At 50.4% G+C, this 18699-nt stretch overlaps 1 protein-coding gene across 1 annotated transcript in view; it reads left to right on the top strand.

The window, feature by feature from the left end:
* The window catches only part of LOC137299332 (lipoprotein lipase-like), a 73251-nt gene that overhangs the window by 47738 nt on the left and 6814 nt on the right, over nt 1-18699 (top strand). The window contains exons 4-7 of the mRNA XM_067967992.1: nt 6006-6117; nt 8627-8860; nt 9695-9937; nt 18577-18697. Of these exons, the coding sequence (XP_067824093.1) occupies nt 6006-6117; nt 8627-8860; nt 9695-9937; nt 18577-18697 (710 nt within the window). The remainder of the gene's footprint in view (nt 1-6005; nt 6118-8626; nt 8861-9694; nt 9938-18576; nt 18698-18699) is intronic.

Here is an 18699-nt window from a genome sequence, read left to right as displayed (position 1 = left end):
TGATGAAGCAGCTGAAGATGGTTGGGCCTAGGACATTGCCCTGAGGAACTCCTGCAGCAATGCCCTGAGGCTGAGATGATTGGCCTCCAACAACCACTACCATCTTCCTTTGTGCTAGGTATGACTCCAGCCACTGGAGAGTTTTCCCCCTGATTCCCATTGACTTCAATTTTACTAGGGCTCCTTGATGCCACACTCGGTCAAATGCTGCCTTGATGTCAAGGGCAGTCACTCTCACCTCACCTCTGGAATTCAGCTCTTTTGTCCATGTTTGGACCAAGGCTGTAATGAGGTCTGGAGCCGAGTGGTCCTGGCGGAACCTAAAATGAGCATCGGTGAGCAGGTTATTGGTGAGTAAGTGCCGCTTGATAGCACTGTCGACGACACCTTCCATCACTTTGCTGATGATTGAGAGTAGACTGATGGGGCGGTAATTGGCCGGATTGGATTTGTCCTGCTTTTTGTGGACAGGACATACCTGGACAATTTTCCACATTGTCGGGTAGATGCCAGTGTTGTAGCTGTACTGGAACAGTTTGGCTAGAGGCGCAGCTTACATGTTTCAATAAGATCACCTCTCATTCTTCTAAACTCCAATGTATACAGACCCAACTTGTCCAACCTTCCTCGTAAGATAACCCCCTCATCCCAGGAATCAGTTGAGTGAACCTTCACTGAACCACCTCTAAAGCAATTATCCCCTTTCTTAAATAAGGAAACCAAAACTGCACACAGTATTCTAGATGTGGTCTCACCAATTCCCTGTACAACTGTAGCAAAAATCTCTACTTTTATATTCCATTCCCCTTGCAATAAATGACAATGTTCCATTTGCCTTTCTAATCACTTGTTGTACCTGCATACTAACTTTTTGGGATTCATGTACTCGGACACCCAGATCCCTCTGTACCTCAGAGTTCTGCAATCTCTCTCCATTTAAATAATATACTGCTTTTCTATTCCTCCAAAGTGGACAAGCTCACATTTTCCCCATTATACTGCCAAATTTTTGCCCACTCACTTAACCTATCTATATCCCTTTGCCGATTCCTTATGTCCTCTTCACAATTTACTTTCCTACCTACCTTTGTGTCATCAGCAAATTTAGCAACCATACATTCGGTCCCTTCATCCAAGTCATTGATAAAGATTGTAAATATCTGAGGCCCCAGCACTGATCCCTGTGGCACTCCACTCGTTACATCTTGCCAACCTGAAAATGACCCATTTATGCCTACTCTCTGCTTCGTGTGAGCTAACCAATCCTTTATCCATACTAATATGTTACCCCCTATACCATGAGCTCTTATTTTGTGTAGTAGCCTTCTGGAAATCCAAGTATACTACATCTACAGGATCCCCTTTATCCACGTTGCTTGTTAATTCCTCAAAGAACTCTAATAAATTAGTCAAATACGATTTCCCTTTCACAAAGCCGTGTTGACTCTGCCTGATTGCATTGAGATTTTCTAAGTGCGCTACTATAGCCTCCTTAATAATAGATTCTAGCATTTTCCCTATGACAGATGTTAAGCTAACTGGCCTGTAGTTTCCTGCTTTCTGTCTCCCTCCTTTCTTGAATAGAGGAGTTACATTCACTATTTTCCAATCTGATGGGACCCTGCCAGAATCTAGGGAATTTTGGAAAATTAATACTAATGCATCTACCATCTCTGCGGCTACTTCTTTTGAGACCCTAGGATGAAGTCTGTCAGGACCTGGGGACTTGTCAGCTTTTAGTTCTAATAATTTTTTCAGAACCCTGCGTTTCCTACATTACAACAGTGACTACACTTCGAAAGTACTTCATTGGCCGCAAGGCACATTGGGACAGCCTGAGGTGGTGAAAGTTCTTTCTTTAATCTTTCTCTGATGTCCACACCCTGCTTATCAGAGGTTCAGCAGCAGATCTGGTTGTTAACTACATGAAATATGTCCCCGGATGTTCAGATTTAGGCCTCGTTTCTGTTGTAGACCCAACGTTGACCCTGCACATTCCCAACTTCTTTTAGTTTGGGGCAGGTGATGTACACGTTGGGGCAGGTGATGTACACGTTGGGGCAGGTGATGTACACGTTCGAGCAGGTGATGTACATGTTGGGGCAGGTGATGTACACGTTGGGGCAGGTGATGTACACGTTGGGGCAGGTGATGTACACGTTGGGGCAGGTGATGTACACGTTGGGGCAGGTGATGTACACGTTCGGGCAGGTGATGTACACGTTGGGGCAGGTGATGTACACGTTGGGGCAGGTGATGTACACGTTGGGGCAGGTGATGTACACGTTGGGGCAGGTGATGTACACGTTGGGGCAGGTGATGTACACGTTGGGGCAGGTGATGGGACAGATATTTTGCATCTGTCTTCACTGTAGAGGATACAAATAACATGCCAGAAATAATTGTGAATCAAGAGGTGAAAGGGAGGGAGGAACTTAAAACATTTACAATCACCTTGTCAAATACCTTCTGGAAATCCAAACACCACATCCACAGGACCCCCTTTATCCACGTTGCTTGTTAATTCCTCAAAGAACTCTAATAAATTAGTCAAACACGATTTCCCTTTCACAAAGCCCTGTTGAAATGCAGCACCCAATTTGCCGGGCCCACAAACAGCAATCTGATAACGATCAGATAATCTGCTTTTTAGTGATATTAGTTAAGGGATAAATATTGGCCAGGGCACCGGGGAGAATTCCCCTGCTCTTCTTCCAAATAGTGCCGTGGAATCTTTTACATCCATCTGAGAGGGCAGACTGGGCCTCAGTTTAACGTCTTATCTGAAAGACGGCACCTCCAACAGTGCAGCACTCCCTCAGTACTGCACTGGAGTGTCAGCCTGGATTATGTGCTGAAGTCTCTGGAGTGGGACTTGAATCCACAATCTCCAGACTCCGAGGCGAGAGTGCTGCCCACTGAGCCATGGCCAACACCTTTCATATAGTAAATATTAAATATCATATACAGTCAATCCAAATATGAAGACAGAACTGTGAAATGTTGTGCTGTGCAGAATGATATTGAAATGGGAGAGGGGAGAAGGAGGAAGAGATTGCTGGGTTTATAACAATACTTCTGTACATCTTGTGTCATCGTGAGTTTCAATCCACCGCAGTTTGAAAGTGTTTAATTCTGTAAAGTAAGTTTAGGAGATGGAAGGAGATTCGTGAGACTCAAATTCATAGTCCAAACATTTTTGCTCATAGTTTTTTTTTAAAGACACTTTTGTGTGAATTAAAAGCTTGATAAGAAGAAAATAAGTTTTTCATCTCGAGTCAGAGCTGGTGGAGCAAGTGTTGATTGTTGTGTCTCTGAGTGACTCTGGTCTGAAGCAGTTTTCAGCTGCCACATGCTCAGACCAGTCAAAGGCTCACGGATGGAGATGCCAGCCAGTTTGGCCGAGGAACTGGAAGTAGATGAATTGGGCAACGAACCAATGCAATGCCTTCCTCTCGATGAGACAAAACAAGGGGACATATTGGCCTAGAAATCCGATTGGGCAGTGCCCGTTGTTTGGTTGCTGCATGACCCAATAGGGTGTGCAGTGAGTGTACACACTCAGTCCACAATGGAAGTGCGCCCCTTGCCATGTTGGTTAGGGTGCCCTGTAGTCCTTCAGGGTGCCCTCCTGAAGCTGGCACTCGGCCCGTTGCCAATGCAGATCAGGGGCCTAATGCCAGTTTGAGGCCCCTTTATGAAATTCGCCAATGACTGACTGCAGTGTGTGCTCCTCCCGGCTCGGCATTAAAACCGTGAGTCACCTGCCAGCCACCGCTCACCCCCCTCCTGTTTTCCTCCTCCTTCTTCCCGGACTCTCCTGAGGAACTCTGGCGGCTGAATTCTCTCCCCCTGCCCGGGCAAACTGTCTCTCTGGCCATGACTGGTGTCCGCAGCTCGCCAGTACCAATTTACCACGGTCCTACCGGCTTCATTCAGCGCATGGAGTGCGCACTGCACCGGGACCGGGCCCCAGTTCAGGCACCATCCAAATTCTAGGCCACAAGGGTTTATTTGCAAAAATTGTGTATTAGTGAGAGTGCTTTTGAGCAGAGCTCTGAGTTCGCAGGAGGGCTGAGGCTGCGGTTTCTGTATTGTAAAGTCGTGTTCACTTAGTGACTGATTCAGGGCCTCTGCCATAACCAAAACAATCGATTCTATTCAACATTTCCCTTCCTGTTCGATGAAGTGACCCATTAAAGTGTTTCTTACTCCAGGAAATCTTCATTTCATTTCCCTTCATGACCTAATTGTGTCAGTGAGTAAAGCAGCCCATTCAGCAACATCCTGTTGTGAAACATGAATCTGAGACTTTTGTTTTTAACGACACACACCTAATGTTGGTACACTTCCACAAAATGTGGCGTCACACAATCCTGGACCGATGCTCAGCTGTGGTCAGGTAGAGGTTATAACTTGCCTCAGCAGGGGAAACGCACCCTGTCCCGTACATCTCTCAGCTTGGGCACTTGATCCTGACACCTTGTACTCTATAGGGGGACATTTTAACTTTTGCCGATAGTGTAAAGTGATTGCTGTCAGGGTATGGGAGTCTGGTGGTTATGTTCCTGGACTAGTTAATCCTGTAGAACGTGAGTTCAAATCCCAGTTTGAGAATTTGAAGTTCAGTTTAAAAAATAAAATCTGGAAATAAAAGACTGGTGTCAATAAAATTGTCGGATTGTCCTAAAAACCCAATTGGTTCACAAGTGTCTTTTAGGGAAGGAAACCTGCCGTCCTTCCCCAGGCCGGCTGATATGTGACTCCAGTCCCACACCAATGTGGTTGAGTCTTAACTGCCCTCCAAAGTTGCCTCGCAAACCTCTCAGTTGTATCAAACCCGTTATGCTGCAGCAGCTCAAGAATAAGGCCCTCCTTCTCAGGGCACCAAGGGATGGGCAATAAATGCCAGCCTTGCCAGTGATGCCCACATCCCTGAGAATGAATATTAAAAACACCACAGGTGCGGCAGCTCTTTAAACACCTCTCCCCATCAACTTCAATGGAAACTAAAATGGAGAGAAGTGTTTAAAGGGCTGCCGAGCCACTATTGTTTTACTCAATCACCAGGAGTTTAAATGACCCCCCGCCCCCCAATACGCTGCACTCGTCATATTGATGGAAGCCTGGACCTTTCACACTGCCCACCCAATAAACTCCGGACTCCTGCTTCTCAACTTTGTCTTTATTCCGAAGTTCCCCTCTTACTCTTTGGAATTTTATTTTGTTGTTTTTCTCCTACTGATTGTGTTTTGTTGCTCCTGGACTGTGTGTGATATCGTCCCACTCCCTGTCCACATCTTCCTTACCCTTGTTCCCAGTGTTTCTGTTCTTGTTCACTGACTCTTTCCTTTTAACTCCTGCACTCAGTGTTTATTTTATTAACCACAGCTCACGGTTTATTTTTATCCCAGCTCCCGGGTTGGTGGGTTTTTCGAACACTAATCTGCCCATTGATTTATTCTCACTCTCAGTCTTCCCCATTATCTTTACTGACACTCCCAAGGGGTTAATTTTAGTTTTCACTGCTGGGTGTTTAATTGGTGATGGAGCATCAGGTGCCCATTACACACCCACCCGTCCGGGACATTGGGACGCCAATATCCTGGCCAGGGGTCGGGGGTAACATGGCGGTAACGTCATTTTTAGCGATTTTGATCTTGTTGCTGCCCCGTTCTTGCCAACAAAATAGGCTGGTGGAGGGATCAAAACCAGCCCCGCCGAGTGCAGTGACTGGGAGATCGACTAGTGATTAAAGGTAATCTCCCTGTGTTAGAATTTTTACATTTTCTGCCTAAGGATATGGAGCAAAGGCGGCTAAATGGGGTCGAGGTATAGATCAACCATGATCCAAGTGAATGACAGAGCAGGCTCGAGGGGCTGAATGGCCTCCTCCTGTTCCTGTGTAACAGACTCGAGGGGCTGAATGGCCTCCTCCTGTTTCTAGGGATGCTACAGAGTTGAAGTTAAACACTGACGATCTGTTTTCTATTTACTCACATTAGGAACAACTGAACTTTCCCTCGGAGCACGTCCACATGTTGGGGTACAGTCTGGGGGCTCACGTTGCCGGATTCGCGGGAAGTTACGGGGCCTACAGAGTTGGACGGATAACAGGTGAGAGCACACCTCAACTTATCAGGTTAGTGTGAGGGGAGAGGACAGCAAGTGTGAGAGGGCAGCGAGTGTGAGAGGACAGCAAGTGTGAGAGGGCAGTGCATTTAAGGGGAGGGGACAGTGAGTGTGAAGGGAGGGGACGGTGAGTGTGAGCGAGGGGATGGTGAGTGTGGACAAGGGGAGGCTGAGTGTGAAAAAAGGGACAGTGAGTGTGAGAGGAGGGGATGGTGAGTGTGAGCGAGGGGATGGTGAGTGTGGACAAGGGGAGGCTGAGTGTGAATGAAGGGACAGTGAGTGTGAGAGGAGGGGATGTTGAGTGTGAGAGGAGGGGATGGTGAGTGTGAGTGAGGGACAGTGAGTGTGAGTGAGGGATGGTGAGTGTGAGAGGAGGAGACGGCGAGTGTGGGTGAGGGGACGTGAGTGTGAGCAGAGGGGACGGTGAGTGTGCGAGGAGGGGACAGTGAGTGTGAGCGAGGGGACGGTGAGTGTGAGTTAGGGACAGTGAGTGTGAGGGAGGCGACGGTGAGTGTGGGCAAGGGGACGGTGAGTGTGAGCGAGGGGATGGTGAATGTGGACGAGGGGACGGTGAGTGTGAACGAGGGGACAGTGAGTGTGAGAGGAGGGGATGGTGAGTGTGAACGCGGGGACAGTGAGTGTGAGAGGAGGGGACGGTGAGGGACAGTGAGTGTGAGAGGAGGGGACGGTGAGTGTGAGCGAGGGGATGGTGAGTGTGGACGAAGGGATCATAAGAACATAAGAACATAAGAAATTGGAGCAGGAGTAGGCCAATCGGCCCCTCGATCCTGCTCCGCCATTCAATAAGATCATGGCTGATCTGATCCCAACCACGAATCTAAAGAACACAAGAAGTCGGAGCAGGACCCGGCCACATAGCCCCTGGGCCCTCTCCGCCACCCACAGGGCATTGACCGATCCGAACTCAGCTTCATGTCCAATTTCCTGCCCGCTCCCCATAACCCCTAATTCCCTTTACTTCTAGGAAACTGTCTATTTCTGTTTTAAATTTATCTAATGATGTAGCTTCCACAGCTTCCTGGGGCAGCAAATTCCACAGACCTACCACCCTCTGAGTGAAGAAGTTTCTCCTCATCTCAGTTTTGAAAGAGCAGCCCCTTATTCTAAGATTATGCCCCCTAGTTCTAGTTTCACCCATCTTTGGGAACATCCTTACTGCATCCACCATCATGAGTGTGAACGCGAGGACAGTGAGTGTGAGAGGGGGGGATGGTGAGTGTGGACGAGGGGACGGTGAGTGTGAGCGAGGGGACGGTGAGTGTGGACGAGGGGACAGTGAGTGTGAGAGGAGGGGACGTTGAGTGTGAATGAGGAGACAGTGAGTGTGAGAGGAGGGGGCGTTGAGTGTGGACGAGGAGACAGTGAGTGTGAGAGGAGGGAATGTTGAGTGTGAACGAGGAGACAGTGAGTGTGAGAGGAGGGGACGGCGAGTGTGAGCGAGGGACAGTGAGTGTGAGCGAGGGACAGTGTGTGTGAGAGGAGGGGACGGTGAGTGTGAGAGGAGGGGGCGGCGAGTGTGAGCGAGGGACAGTGAGTGTGAGAGGAGGGGACAGCGAATGTGAGCGAGGGGACGGTGAGTGTGGACGAGGGGACAGTGAGTGTGAGTGGAGGGGACAGTGAGAGTGAACGAGGGGACGGTGAGTGTGAACGAGGGGATGGTGAACGAGGGCACGGTGAGTGTGGACGAGGGGACGGTGAACGAGGGGACGGTGAGTGTGGATGAGGGGGCGGTGAGTGTGAACGAGGGGACGGTGAGTGTGAGTGGAGGGGACGGTGAGTGTGGACGAGGGGACGGTGAGTGCGGACGAGGGGACGGTGAGTGTGAGTGGAGGGGACGGTGAGTGTGGACGAGGGGACGGTGAGTGTGGACGAGGGGGCGGTGAGTGTGAGTGGAGGGGATGGTGAGCGTGGATGAGGGGACAGTGAGTGTGAGCGAGGGGACGGTGAGTGTGAGCGAGGGGACGGTGAGTGTGAGCGAGGGGACGGTGAGTGTGGATGAGGGGACAGTGAGTGTGAGCGAGGGGACGGTGAGTGTGGACGAGGGGACGGTGAGTGTGAACGAGGGGGCGGTGAGTGTGAGTGGAGGGGATGGTGAGTGTGAGCGAGGGGACGGTGAGTGTGGACGAGGGGGCGGTGAGTGTGAACGAGGGGGCGGTGAGTGTGAGTGGAGGGGATGGTGAGTGTGAGCGAGGGGACGGTGAGTGTGAACGAGGGGGCGGTGAGTGTGAGCGAGGGGACGGTGAGTGTGGGCGAGGGGACGGTGAGTGTGGACGAGGGGACGGTGAGTGTGGACGAGGGGACGGTGAGTGTGAACGAGGGGGCGGTGAGTGTGAGCGAGGGGACGGTGAGTGTGAGCGAGGGGACGGTGAGTGTGAGCGAGGGGACGGTGAGTGTGAGCGAGGGGACGGTGAGTGTGTATCTATTTATTTAATGTTTATCTTTGTGTATCTATTAATTCCATCACCTACCTCAGGCCTGGATCCCGCTGGGCCGGAGTTTGAAGGAGCTGAGGCTCACCATCGCCTCTCCCCGGATGATGCAGTGTTTGTGGACGCTCTTCACACTTTCACACGGGGATCACTGGGCCGGAGCATTGGGATTCAGCAGCCCGTTGGCCATGTGGACATCTATCCCAATGGAGGCAGCTTCCAGCCCGGGTGCAACTTTGGGAGAGTGTTTGGAAACATGAGATCACAAGGAGTGTACGGTGAGAGGGAGCAGCTCTTAATGGTCATCAGACCCACTGTGTGTAGAACACATAATAGAAAGAAAGAAAGACCTGTATTTATATCGTGCCTTTCATGACCTCAGGATATCCCAAAGTGCTTTACTTTTGAGGGGTGCTCACTGTTGTAATGTAGGAAACACGGCAGCTAATTTTGCGCACAGCAAGATCCCACAAACAGCAACGTGAAAATGACCAGATCATCTGTTTTTAGTGATGTTGGTTGAGGGATAAATATTGGCCAGGACACGGGGAGAACTCCCCTGCTGTTCAAAATAGTGCCATGGGATCTTTCACGTCCACCTGAGAGGGCAGACGGGGCCTTAGTTTAACGTCTCATCCGAAACACGGTACCTCTGACAGTGCAGCACTCCCTCAGCATTGGAGTCTCAGCCTGGATTATGGGCTCTCGTCTCTGGAGTGGGGACTTGAACCCACGACCTCTGACCCAGCAGCGAGAGTGCTGCCCACCGAGCCACGGCTGGCACTACATTAAAATGTTCCACAACTGAGTCAAATTTAATAGTTCTAGTCACGAAAGAAAGCCAAGAATTGAGGTCCGAGGCCCTGCTGAATGAAGATTCATTGCCTCGCTCCCTGGAGCGAAGTGAGAAGGCTCAGTTTACTGCTTCAGCCAGAGAGTGAGCCAGAAGCCTGAACTTGCCATGTGGTGAGTCGGAGATGACTCTACATGTCCTACAACGAGTGCCAGGGTGTTGGAGCACGGGTATAACAGACCAGTGTGGAACTGCACGCAGACACATTCCCGTTCACTGCCTCTCATCAGTCTCTGATTGCTGTTTTGCCTTTTCACAGCGGTGGCCGATGCCATCAAGTGCCAGCACGAGCGCGCCATCCACCTCTTCATCGACTCCCTCCTCAACGAGAACTACCCGAGCATGGCGTACCGCTGCTCCAATCAGGAGACCTTCGAGAAGGGCATGTGTCTCAGCTGCCGCAAGAACCGCTGTAACACGCTGGGCTACGATGTCCGGAGGATCCGGAGCAGGAGGAGTGGCCGCATGTACCTGAAGACCAGGGCGGACATGCCCTTCCGAGGTAGGCATCAAACCCAGTGCCACCCTCTCCACGTGGCACGCCTTTCATCATTAAAACGTAGACCATGGCCAGATATTAGATAGAAATAGTGTGTGTCTGTTATATAGAGACCCCACCTCCTGTACTGACAGCAAGTTCAGGTCACACTCTCTCCATCGCCCCAGGTATTGGGTGTTGTTTTTTCATTATTCGTTCACGGGATGTGGGCGTCGCTGGCGAGGCCGGCATTTATTGCCCATCCCTAGTTGCCCTCGAGAAGGTGGTGGTGAGCCGCCTTCTTGAGCCGCTGCAGTCCGTGTGGTGACGGTTCTCCCACAGTGCTGTTAGGAAGGGAGTTCCAGGATTTTGACCCAGCGACGATGAAGGAACGGCGATATATTTCCAAGTCAGGATGGTGTGTGACTTGAAGGGGAACGTGCAGGTGGTGTTGTTCCCATGTGCCTGCTGCTCTTGTCCTTCTAGGTGGTAGAGGTCGCGGGTTTGGGAGGTGCTGTTGAAGAAGCCTTGGCGAGTTGCTGCAGTGCATCCTGTGGATGGTACACACTGCAGCCACAGTGCGCCGGTGGTAAAGGGAGTGAATGATTAGGGTGGTGGATGGGGTGCCAATCAAGTGGGCTGCTTTGTCCTGGATGGTGTCGAGCTTCTTGAGTGTTGTTGGAGCTGCACTCATCCAGGCAAGTGGAGAGTATTCCATCACACTCCTTACTTGTGCCTTGTAGATGGTGGAAAGGCTTTGGGGAGTCAGGAGGTGAGTCACTCGCCGCAGAATACCCAGCCTCTGACCTGCTCTTGTAGCCACAGTATTTATATGGCTGGTCCAGTTAAGTTTCTGGTCAATGTTGATGGTGGGGGATTCGGCGATGGTAATGTCGTTGAATGTCAAGGGGAGGTGGTTAGACTCTCTCTTGTTGGAGATGGTCATTGCCTGGCACTTATCTGGCGCGAATGTTACTTGCCACTTATGAGCCCAAGCCTGGATGTTGTCCAGGTCTTGTTGCATGCGGGCTCAGACTGCTTCATTATTTGAGGGGTTGCGAATGGAACTGAACACTGTGCAATCATCAGCGAACATCCCCATTTCTGACCTTATGATGAAGGGAAGGTCATTAATGAAGCAGCTGAAGATGGTTGGGCCTAGGACACTGCCCTGAGGAACTCCTGCAGCAATGTCCTGGGGCTGAGATGATTGGCCTCCAACAACCACTACCATCTTCCTTTGTGCTCGGTATGACTCCAGCCACTGGAGAGTTTTCCTCCTGATTCCCATTGACTTCAATTTTACCAGGGCTCCTTGATGCCACACTCGGTCAAATGCTGCCTTGATATCTCACCTCACCTCTGGAATTCAGCTCTTTTGTCCATGTTTGGACCAAGGCTGTAATGAGGTCTGGAGCCGAGTGGTCCTGGCAGAACCCAAACTGAGCGACGGAGGGCAGGTTATTGGTGAGTAAGTGCCGCTTGATAGCTGATGATTGAGAGTAGACTGATTGGGCGGTAATTGGCCGGATTGGATTTGTCCTGCTTTTTGTGGACAGGACATACCTGGGCAATTTTCCACATTGTCGGGTAGATGCCAGTGTTGTAGCTGTACTGGAACAGCTTGGCTCGAGGCACAGCTAGTTCTGGAGCACAAGTCAACAGCCAGGATGTTGTCGGGGCCCATAGCCTTTGTTGTACCCAGTGCACTCAGCCGTTTCTTAATATGACGTGGAGTGAATTGAATTGGCTGAAGACTGGCTTCTGTGATGGTGGGGATATCGGGAGGAGGCCGAGATGGATCATCCACTCGGCACTTCTGGCTGAAGATGGTTGCAAACGCTTCAGCCTTGTCTTTTGCACTCATGTGCTGGACTCCGCCATCATTGAGGATGGAGATGTTTACAGAGCCTCCTCCTCTGTTAGTTGTTTAATTGTCCACCACCATTCACGACTGCAGAGCTTTGATCTGATCTGTTGGTTGTGGAATCACTTAGCTCTGTCTATAGCATGTTGCTTCCTCTGTTTAGCATGCATGTAGTCCTGAGTTGTAGCTTCACCAGGTTGGCACCTCATTTTTAGGTACGCCTGGTGCTGCTCCTGGCATGCTCTTCTACACTCCTCATTGAACCAGGGTTGATCCCCTGGCTTGTTGGTAATGGTAGAGTGAGGAATATGCCAGGCCATGAGGTTACAGATTGTGCTGGAATACAATTCTACTGCTGCCCCACAGCACCTCATGGATGCCCAGTTTTGAGCTGCTGGATCTGTTCTGAATCTATCCCATTTAGCACGGTGGTAGTGCCACACAACACGTTGGATGGTGTCCTCAGTGCGAAGACGGGACTTTGTCTCCACGAGGACTGTGTGGTGGTCACTCCTACCAATACTGTCATGGACAGATGCATCTGCAACAGGTAGATTGGTGAGGACGAGGTCAAGTAAGTTTTTCCTTTGTGTTGGTTCGCTCACCACCTGCCGCAGGCCCAGTCTGGCAGCTGTGTCCTTCAGGACTCGGCCAGCTCGGTCAGTAATGGTGCTACCGAGCCACTCTTGGTGATGGACATTGAAGTCCCCCACCCAGAGTACATTCTGTGCTCTTGCTACCCTCAGTGCTTCCTCCAAGTGGTGTTCAACATGGAGGAGGACTGATTCATCAGCTGAGGGAGGACGGTAGGTGGTAATCAGCAGGAGGTTTCCTTGCCCATGTTTGACCTGATGCCATGAGATTTCATGGGGTCCAGAGTCAATGTTGAGGACTCCCAGGGCCACTCCTTCCTGACTGTATATCACTGTACCGCCACCTCTGGTGGGTCTGTCCTGCCGGTGGGACAGGACATACCCAGGGATGGTGATGGAAGAGTCTGGGACGTTGGCTGAAAGATATGATTCTGTGAGAATGGCTATGTCAGGCTGTTGCTTGACTAGTCTGTGGGACAGCTCTCCCAATTTTGGCACAAGTCCCCAGATGTTAGTAAGGAGGACCTTGCAGGGTCGACTGGGCTTGGTGTTTTGCCGTTGTCGTGTCCGGTGCCTAGTGGTCTGTCCGGTTTTATTCTTATTATGGCTTTTTTTAAGCGAGATTTTACAACTGAGTGGCTTGCTGGGCCATTTCAGAATCAACCACATTGGTGTGGGTCTGGAGTCACATATAGTCCAGACCGGGTAAGGACGGCAGGTTTCCTGGGTTTTTACGACAATCCAGTAGTTTCATGGCCACTTATTACTGATACTCGTATTTTAATTTCAGATTTTATTTAATTAATTGAATTTAAATTCCCAGCTACCATGGCGGGATTTGAACTCATAACTGCGGATTATTAGTCCAGGCCTCTGGATTACTAGTCCAGTAACATAACCACTATGCTACTGTACCCGATCTACCCGGCATTGGGTGTGAGCTGGTAAGGTTTAAATTTACAATATCATTTCATTATACTCAACGTTCGGTCCTCCCCGTTCCTGAAATTAGCTCCTCCAGGGTCTGGGCGCTATGGTGGTCACTCATAATACCCCCCCATCCCGAGGGTAATTCACAATATCCCCCCCCCCATCCCGAGGGTAATTCACAATATCCCCCTCCCCCATCCCGAGGGTAATTCACAATATCCCCCTCCCCCATCCCGAGGGTAATTCACAATATCCCCCCCCCCATCCCAAAGACAATTCACAATATCCCCCCCCCCCATCCCAAGGACAATTCACAATATCCCCCCCCCATCCCAAAGACAATTCACAATATCCCCCTCCCCCATCCCAAAGACAATTCACAATATCCCCCCCCCCCATCCCGAGGGTAATTCACAATATCCCCCCCCCCATCCCAAGGACAATTCACAATATCCCCCCCCCCCATCCCGAGGGTAATTCACAATATCCCCCCCCCCATCCCAAGGGTAATTCACAATATCCCCCTCCCCCATCCCAAAGACAATTCACAATATCCCCCCCCCATCCCAAAGACAATTCACAATATCCCCCTCCCCCATCCCAAAGACAATTCACAATATCCCCCCCCCCATCCCGAGGGTAATTCACAATATCCCCCCCCCCATCCCGAGGGTAATTCACAATATCCCCCTCCCCCATCCCGAGGGTAATTCACAATATCCCCCTCCCCCATCCCGAGGGTAATTCACAATATCCCCCTCCCCCATCCCGAGGGTAATTCACAATATCCCCCTCCCCCATCCCAAAGACAATTCACAATATCCCCCTCCCCCATCCCAAAGACAATTCACAATATCCCCCTCCCCCATCCCAAAGACAATTCACAATATCCCCCTCCCCCATCCCAAAGACAATTCACAATATCCCCCCCCCATCCCGAGGGTAATTCACAATATCCCCCTCCCCCATCCCAAAGACAATTCACAATATCCCCCTCCCCCATCCCAAAGACAATTCACAATATCCCCCTCCCCCATCCCAAAGACAATTCACAATATCCCTCCCCCATCCCAAAGACAATTCACAATATCCCCCCCCCATCCCGAGGGTAATTCACAATATCCCCCCCCATCCCGAGGGTAATTCACAATATCCCCCCCCCCATCCCAAGGACAATTCACAATATCCCCCTCCCCCATCCCAAGGACAATTCACAATATCCTCCTGTATCACCCCCTCACCTGAGGTACATTCATTGTATTTTTTTATTCATTCTCAGGATGTGGGTGTTGCTGTCAAGGCCGGTGTTTATTGCCCGTCCCTAGTTACTGGAATTACACAGAGTGTACAGTACATAAACAACAGGTCTATGCCGGTGTTTATGCTCCACACGAGCCTCCTTCCACCCTTCTTCATCTCACCCCATCACCATATCCTTCTATTCCTTTCTCCCTCATGTGTTTATCCAGCTTCCCCTTAAATGTATCTATGCTAATTGCCCTTGAGAAGGTGGTGGTGAGCCACCTTCTCCTTGAACTGCTGCAGTCCGTTCGATTCTCGTTCGATGATATGTCAGTGTGCCGGCAGCTTTTGAACTGTCGTTCGATTTGGATTCGGCCCAAAGTCTACTCTCTGCTTCCGGGGCTCTGTAATGACTCGTAAACCGGCAACCTCAGTGCATTCCTCTCTCCGTGCTCTTTGACCTTGAGAGGCGATGAGTTGAAGCCTCCCCTTTGTCTGCTTCTCGATTGCTCTTGGCACTGAATCCACTTACTGGGTTAGTGAGTCTCGGCCAATAGAGTTTGTGAAACCTCATGCTGTAAATACCCAACACATTGTAACGACATTGGGGGCAGAATTCACCCAATCAGCAGAGGTGCTCAGGTGAAATTTATCTGTTTACTTAAAAAAGTTTACAACTGTGTTTAATATCCTGAGGCACCGCCCCTCAGGAAGGGTATATTGGCCTGGGAGGGGGTGCAGTGCAGATTCACCAAAATGGTACTGGGGCTAAAAGGGTTAAATTATGAGGACAGGTTTCACAGACGAGGCTTGTACTCCCTCGAGTTTAGAAGATTGAGGGGTGATCTAATCAAGATGTTCAATAGAGGAGAGGATTTGATAGGATAGAGAGGGAGAAACTTTCCTCTGGTGGGGGAATCCAGAACAAGGAGGCACAATCTTAAAATTAGAGCTGTTTTTCTTTCGGACTGTAAGGGGATTGATTTGGCAACTAGATAACAAGTGCTGTGACGAGGATTCCCTCATATCTGTTGACAGGGTGTGCTTTAAACTCCTGGTGATGAATTTCACACATGGCTGTGTGACAGAATTCATGCTGTCGTGTATATGGTTGAGGGGTATACTCCCTGGGTATATGTGGTTGAGGGGTGTACTCCCTGTGTGTATATGGTTGAGGGGTATACTCCCTGGGTATATGTGGTTGAGGGGTGTACTCCCTGTGTGTATATGGTTGAGGGGTGTACTCCCTGCGTGTATATGGTTGAGGGGTGTACTCCCTGGGTATATGTGGTTGAGGGGTATACTCCCTGTGTGTATATGGTCGAGGGGTGTACTCTCCGCGTGTATATGGTTGAGGGGTGTACTCCCTGGGTATATGTGGTTGAGGGGTATACTCCCTGTGTGTATATGGTTGAGGGGTGTACTCCCTGTGTGTATATGGTTGAGGGGTATACTCCCTGGGTATATGTGGTTGAGGGGTATACTCCCTGCGTGTATATGGTCGAGGGGTGTACTCCCTGTGTGTATATGGTTGAGGGGTGTACTCCCTGTGTGTATATGGTTGAGGGGTGTACTCCCTGCGTGTATATGGTCGAGGGGTGTACTCCCTGTGTGTATATGGTTGAGGGGTGTACTCCCTGTGTGTATATGGTGGAGGGGTGTACTCCCTGTGTGTATATGGTCGAGGGGTGTACTCCCTGTGTGTATATGGTCGAGGGGTGTACTCCCTGTGTGTATATGGTCGAGGGGTGTACTCCCTGTGTGTATATGGTCGAGGGGTGTACTCCCTGTGTGTATATGGTCGAGGGGTGTACTCCCTGTGTGTATATGGTGGAGGGGTGTACTCCCTGTGTGTATATGGTCGAGGGGTGTACTCCCTGTGTGTATATGGTCGAGGGGTGTACTCCCTGTGTGTATATGGTCGAGGGGTGTACTCCCTGTGTGTATATGGTTGAGGGGTGTACTCCCTGTGTGTATGTGGTCGAGGGGTGTACTCCCTGTGTGTATATGGTTGAGGGGTGTACTCCCTGCGTGTATATGGTTGAGGGGTGTACTCCCTGTGTGTATATGGTTGAGGGGTGTACTCCCTGTGTGTATATGGTCGAGGGGTGTACTCCCTGTGTGTATATGATTGAGGGGTGTACTCCCTGTGTGTATATGGTTGAGGGGTGTACTCCCTGTGTGTATATGGTCGAGGGGTGTACTCTCCGCGTGTATATGGTCGAGGGGTGTACTCCCTGTGTGTATATGGTCGAGGGGTGTACTCCTTGTGTGTATATGGTCGAGGGGTGTACTCTCCACGTGTATATGGTCGAGGGGTGTACTCCCTGCGTGTATGTGGTCGAGGGGTGTACTCTCCGCGTGTATATGGTCGAGGGGTGTACTCTCCGCGTGTATATGGTCGAGGGGTGTACTCCCTGCGTGTATGTGGTCGAGGGGTGTACTCCCTGCGTGTATATGGTCGAGGGGTGTACTCCCTGCATGTATATGGTCGAGGGGTGTACTCTCCGCGTGTATATGGTCGAGGGGTGTACTCTCCGCGTGTATATGGTCGAGGGGTGTACTCCCTGCGTGTATGTGGTCGAGGGGTGTACTCTCCGCGTGTATATGGTCGAGGGGTGTACTCTCCGCGTGTATATGGTCGAGGGGTGTACTCCCTGCGTGTATATGGTCGAGGGGTGTACTCCCTGCGTGTATGTGGTCGAGGGGTGTACTCTCCACGTGTATATGGTCGAGGGGTGTACTCTCCGCGTGTATATGGTCGAGGGGTGTACTCCCTGCATGTATATGGTCGAGGGGTGTACTCTCCGCGTGTATATGGTCGAGGGGTGTACTGCCTGCGTGTATGTGGTCGAGGGGTGTACTCTCCGCGTGTATATGGTCGAGGGGTGTACTCCCTGCGTGTATGTGGTCGAGGGGTGTACTCTCTGTATGTATGTGGTCGAGGGGTGTACTCCCTCTATGTATATGGTCGAGGGGTGTACTCCTTGTGTATATATGGTCGAGGGGTGTACTCCCTGTGTGTATGTGGTCGAGGGGTGTACTCCCTGTGTGTATATGGTTGAGGGGTGTACTCCCTGTGTGTATATGGTTGAGGGGTGTACTCCCTGTGTGTATATGGTTGAGTGGTGTACTCCTTGTGTGTATATGGTCGAGGGGTGTACTCCCTGTGTGTATGTGGTCGAGGGGTGCACTCCCTGTGTGTATATGGTCGAGGGGTATACTCCCTGTGTGTATATGGTCGAGGGGTATACTCCCTGTGTGTATATGGTCGAGGGGTGTACTCCCTGTGTGTATATGGTTGAGGGGTGTACTCCCTGTGTGTATATGGTTGAGTGGTGTACTCCTTGTGTGTATATGGTTGAGGGGTGTACTCCCTGTGTGTATATGGTTGAGGGGTGTACTCCCTGCGTGTATATGGTTGAGGGGTGTACTCCCTGCGTGTATATGGTTGAGGGGTGTACTCCCTGTGTGTATATGGTTGAGGGGTGTACTCCCTGTGTGTATATGGTTGAGGGGTGTACTCCCTGTGTGTATATGGTTGAGGGGTGTACTCCCTGTGTCTATATGGTCGAGGGGTGTACTCTACCCTATACACAGTCTGACTGAGAGTCTTCATGACTACTTGCATGAGCCAATAGGAAATTCAGGAGAATCTTCTTTTCCCAGAGAGTGGTGAGAATGTGGAACTCGCTCCCACAAGGAATAGTTGAGGTGAATAAAATAGATACATTTAAGGGGAAGCTGGATAAACACATGAGGGAGAAAAGAATAGAAGGATATGCTGAAGACTGTATTAGATGAAAAGGGGAGGGAGGAGGCTTGTGTGGAGCATAAACACCGGCTAGGACCAGTTGGGCCGAATGGCCTGTTTCTGTGATGTCCATTCGATGTAATATGTAATGTGAGCACCCTGAGCTCTCTCCTTGGGCACCAATCATAGAAAAGAATCTGACTCGGCTTCTGAGTCTGTTGCAGATGGTGTTTGTGGATGAATGTTTCCACCAATCGATATCTCTTTCCCCCAATAGTTTACCACTATCAGCTGAAGATTCATTTCTTCAGGAACATCAACCAAACCGAGACAGCTGCAAAATTCCTCATCTCGCTCTACGGAACCTTGAATGAAACGAAAGGGCTTTCTGTTCAAATGT

This window comes from Heptranchias perlo, chromosome 29 (assembly GCF_035084215.1).
Source record: "Heptranchias perlo isolate sHepPer1 chromosome 29, sHepPer1.hap1, whole genome shotgun sequence".
Classification (NCBI taxonomy): domain Eukaryota; kingdom Metazoa; phylum Chordata; class Chondrichthyes; order Hexanchiformes; family Hexanchidae; genus Heptranchias; species Heptranchias perlo.
Note: the sequence above shows the minus strand (reverse complement) of the source record. Positions and strands in the feature narration are given on the sequence as shown.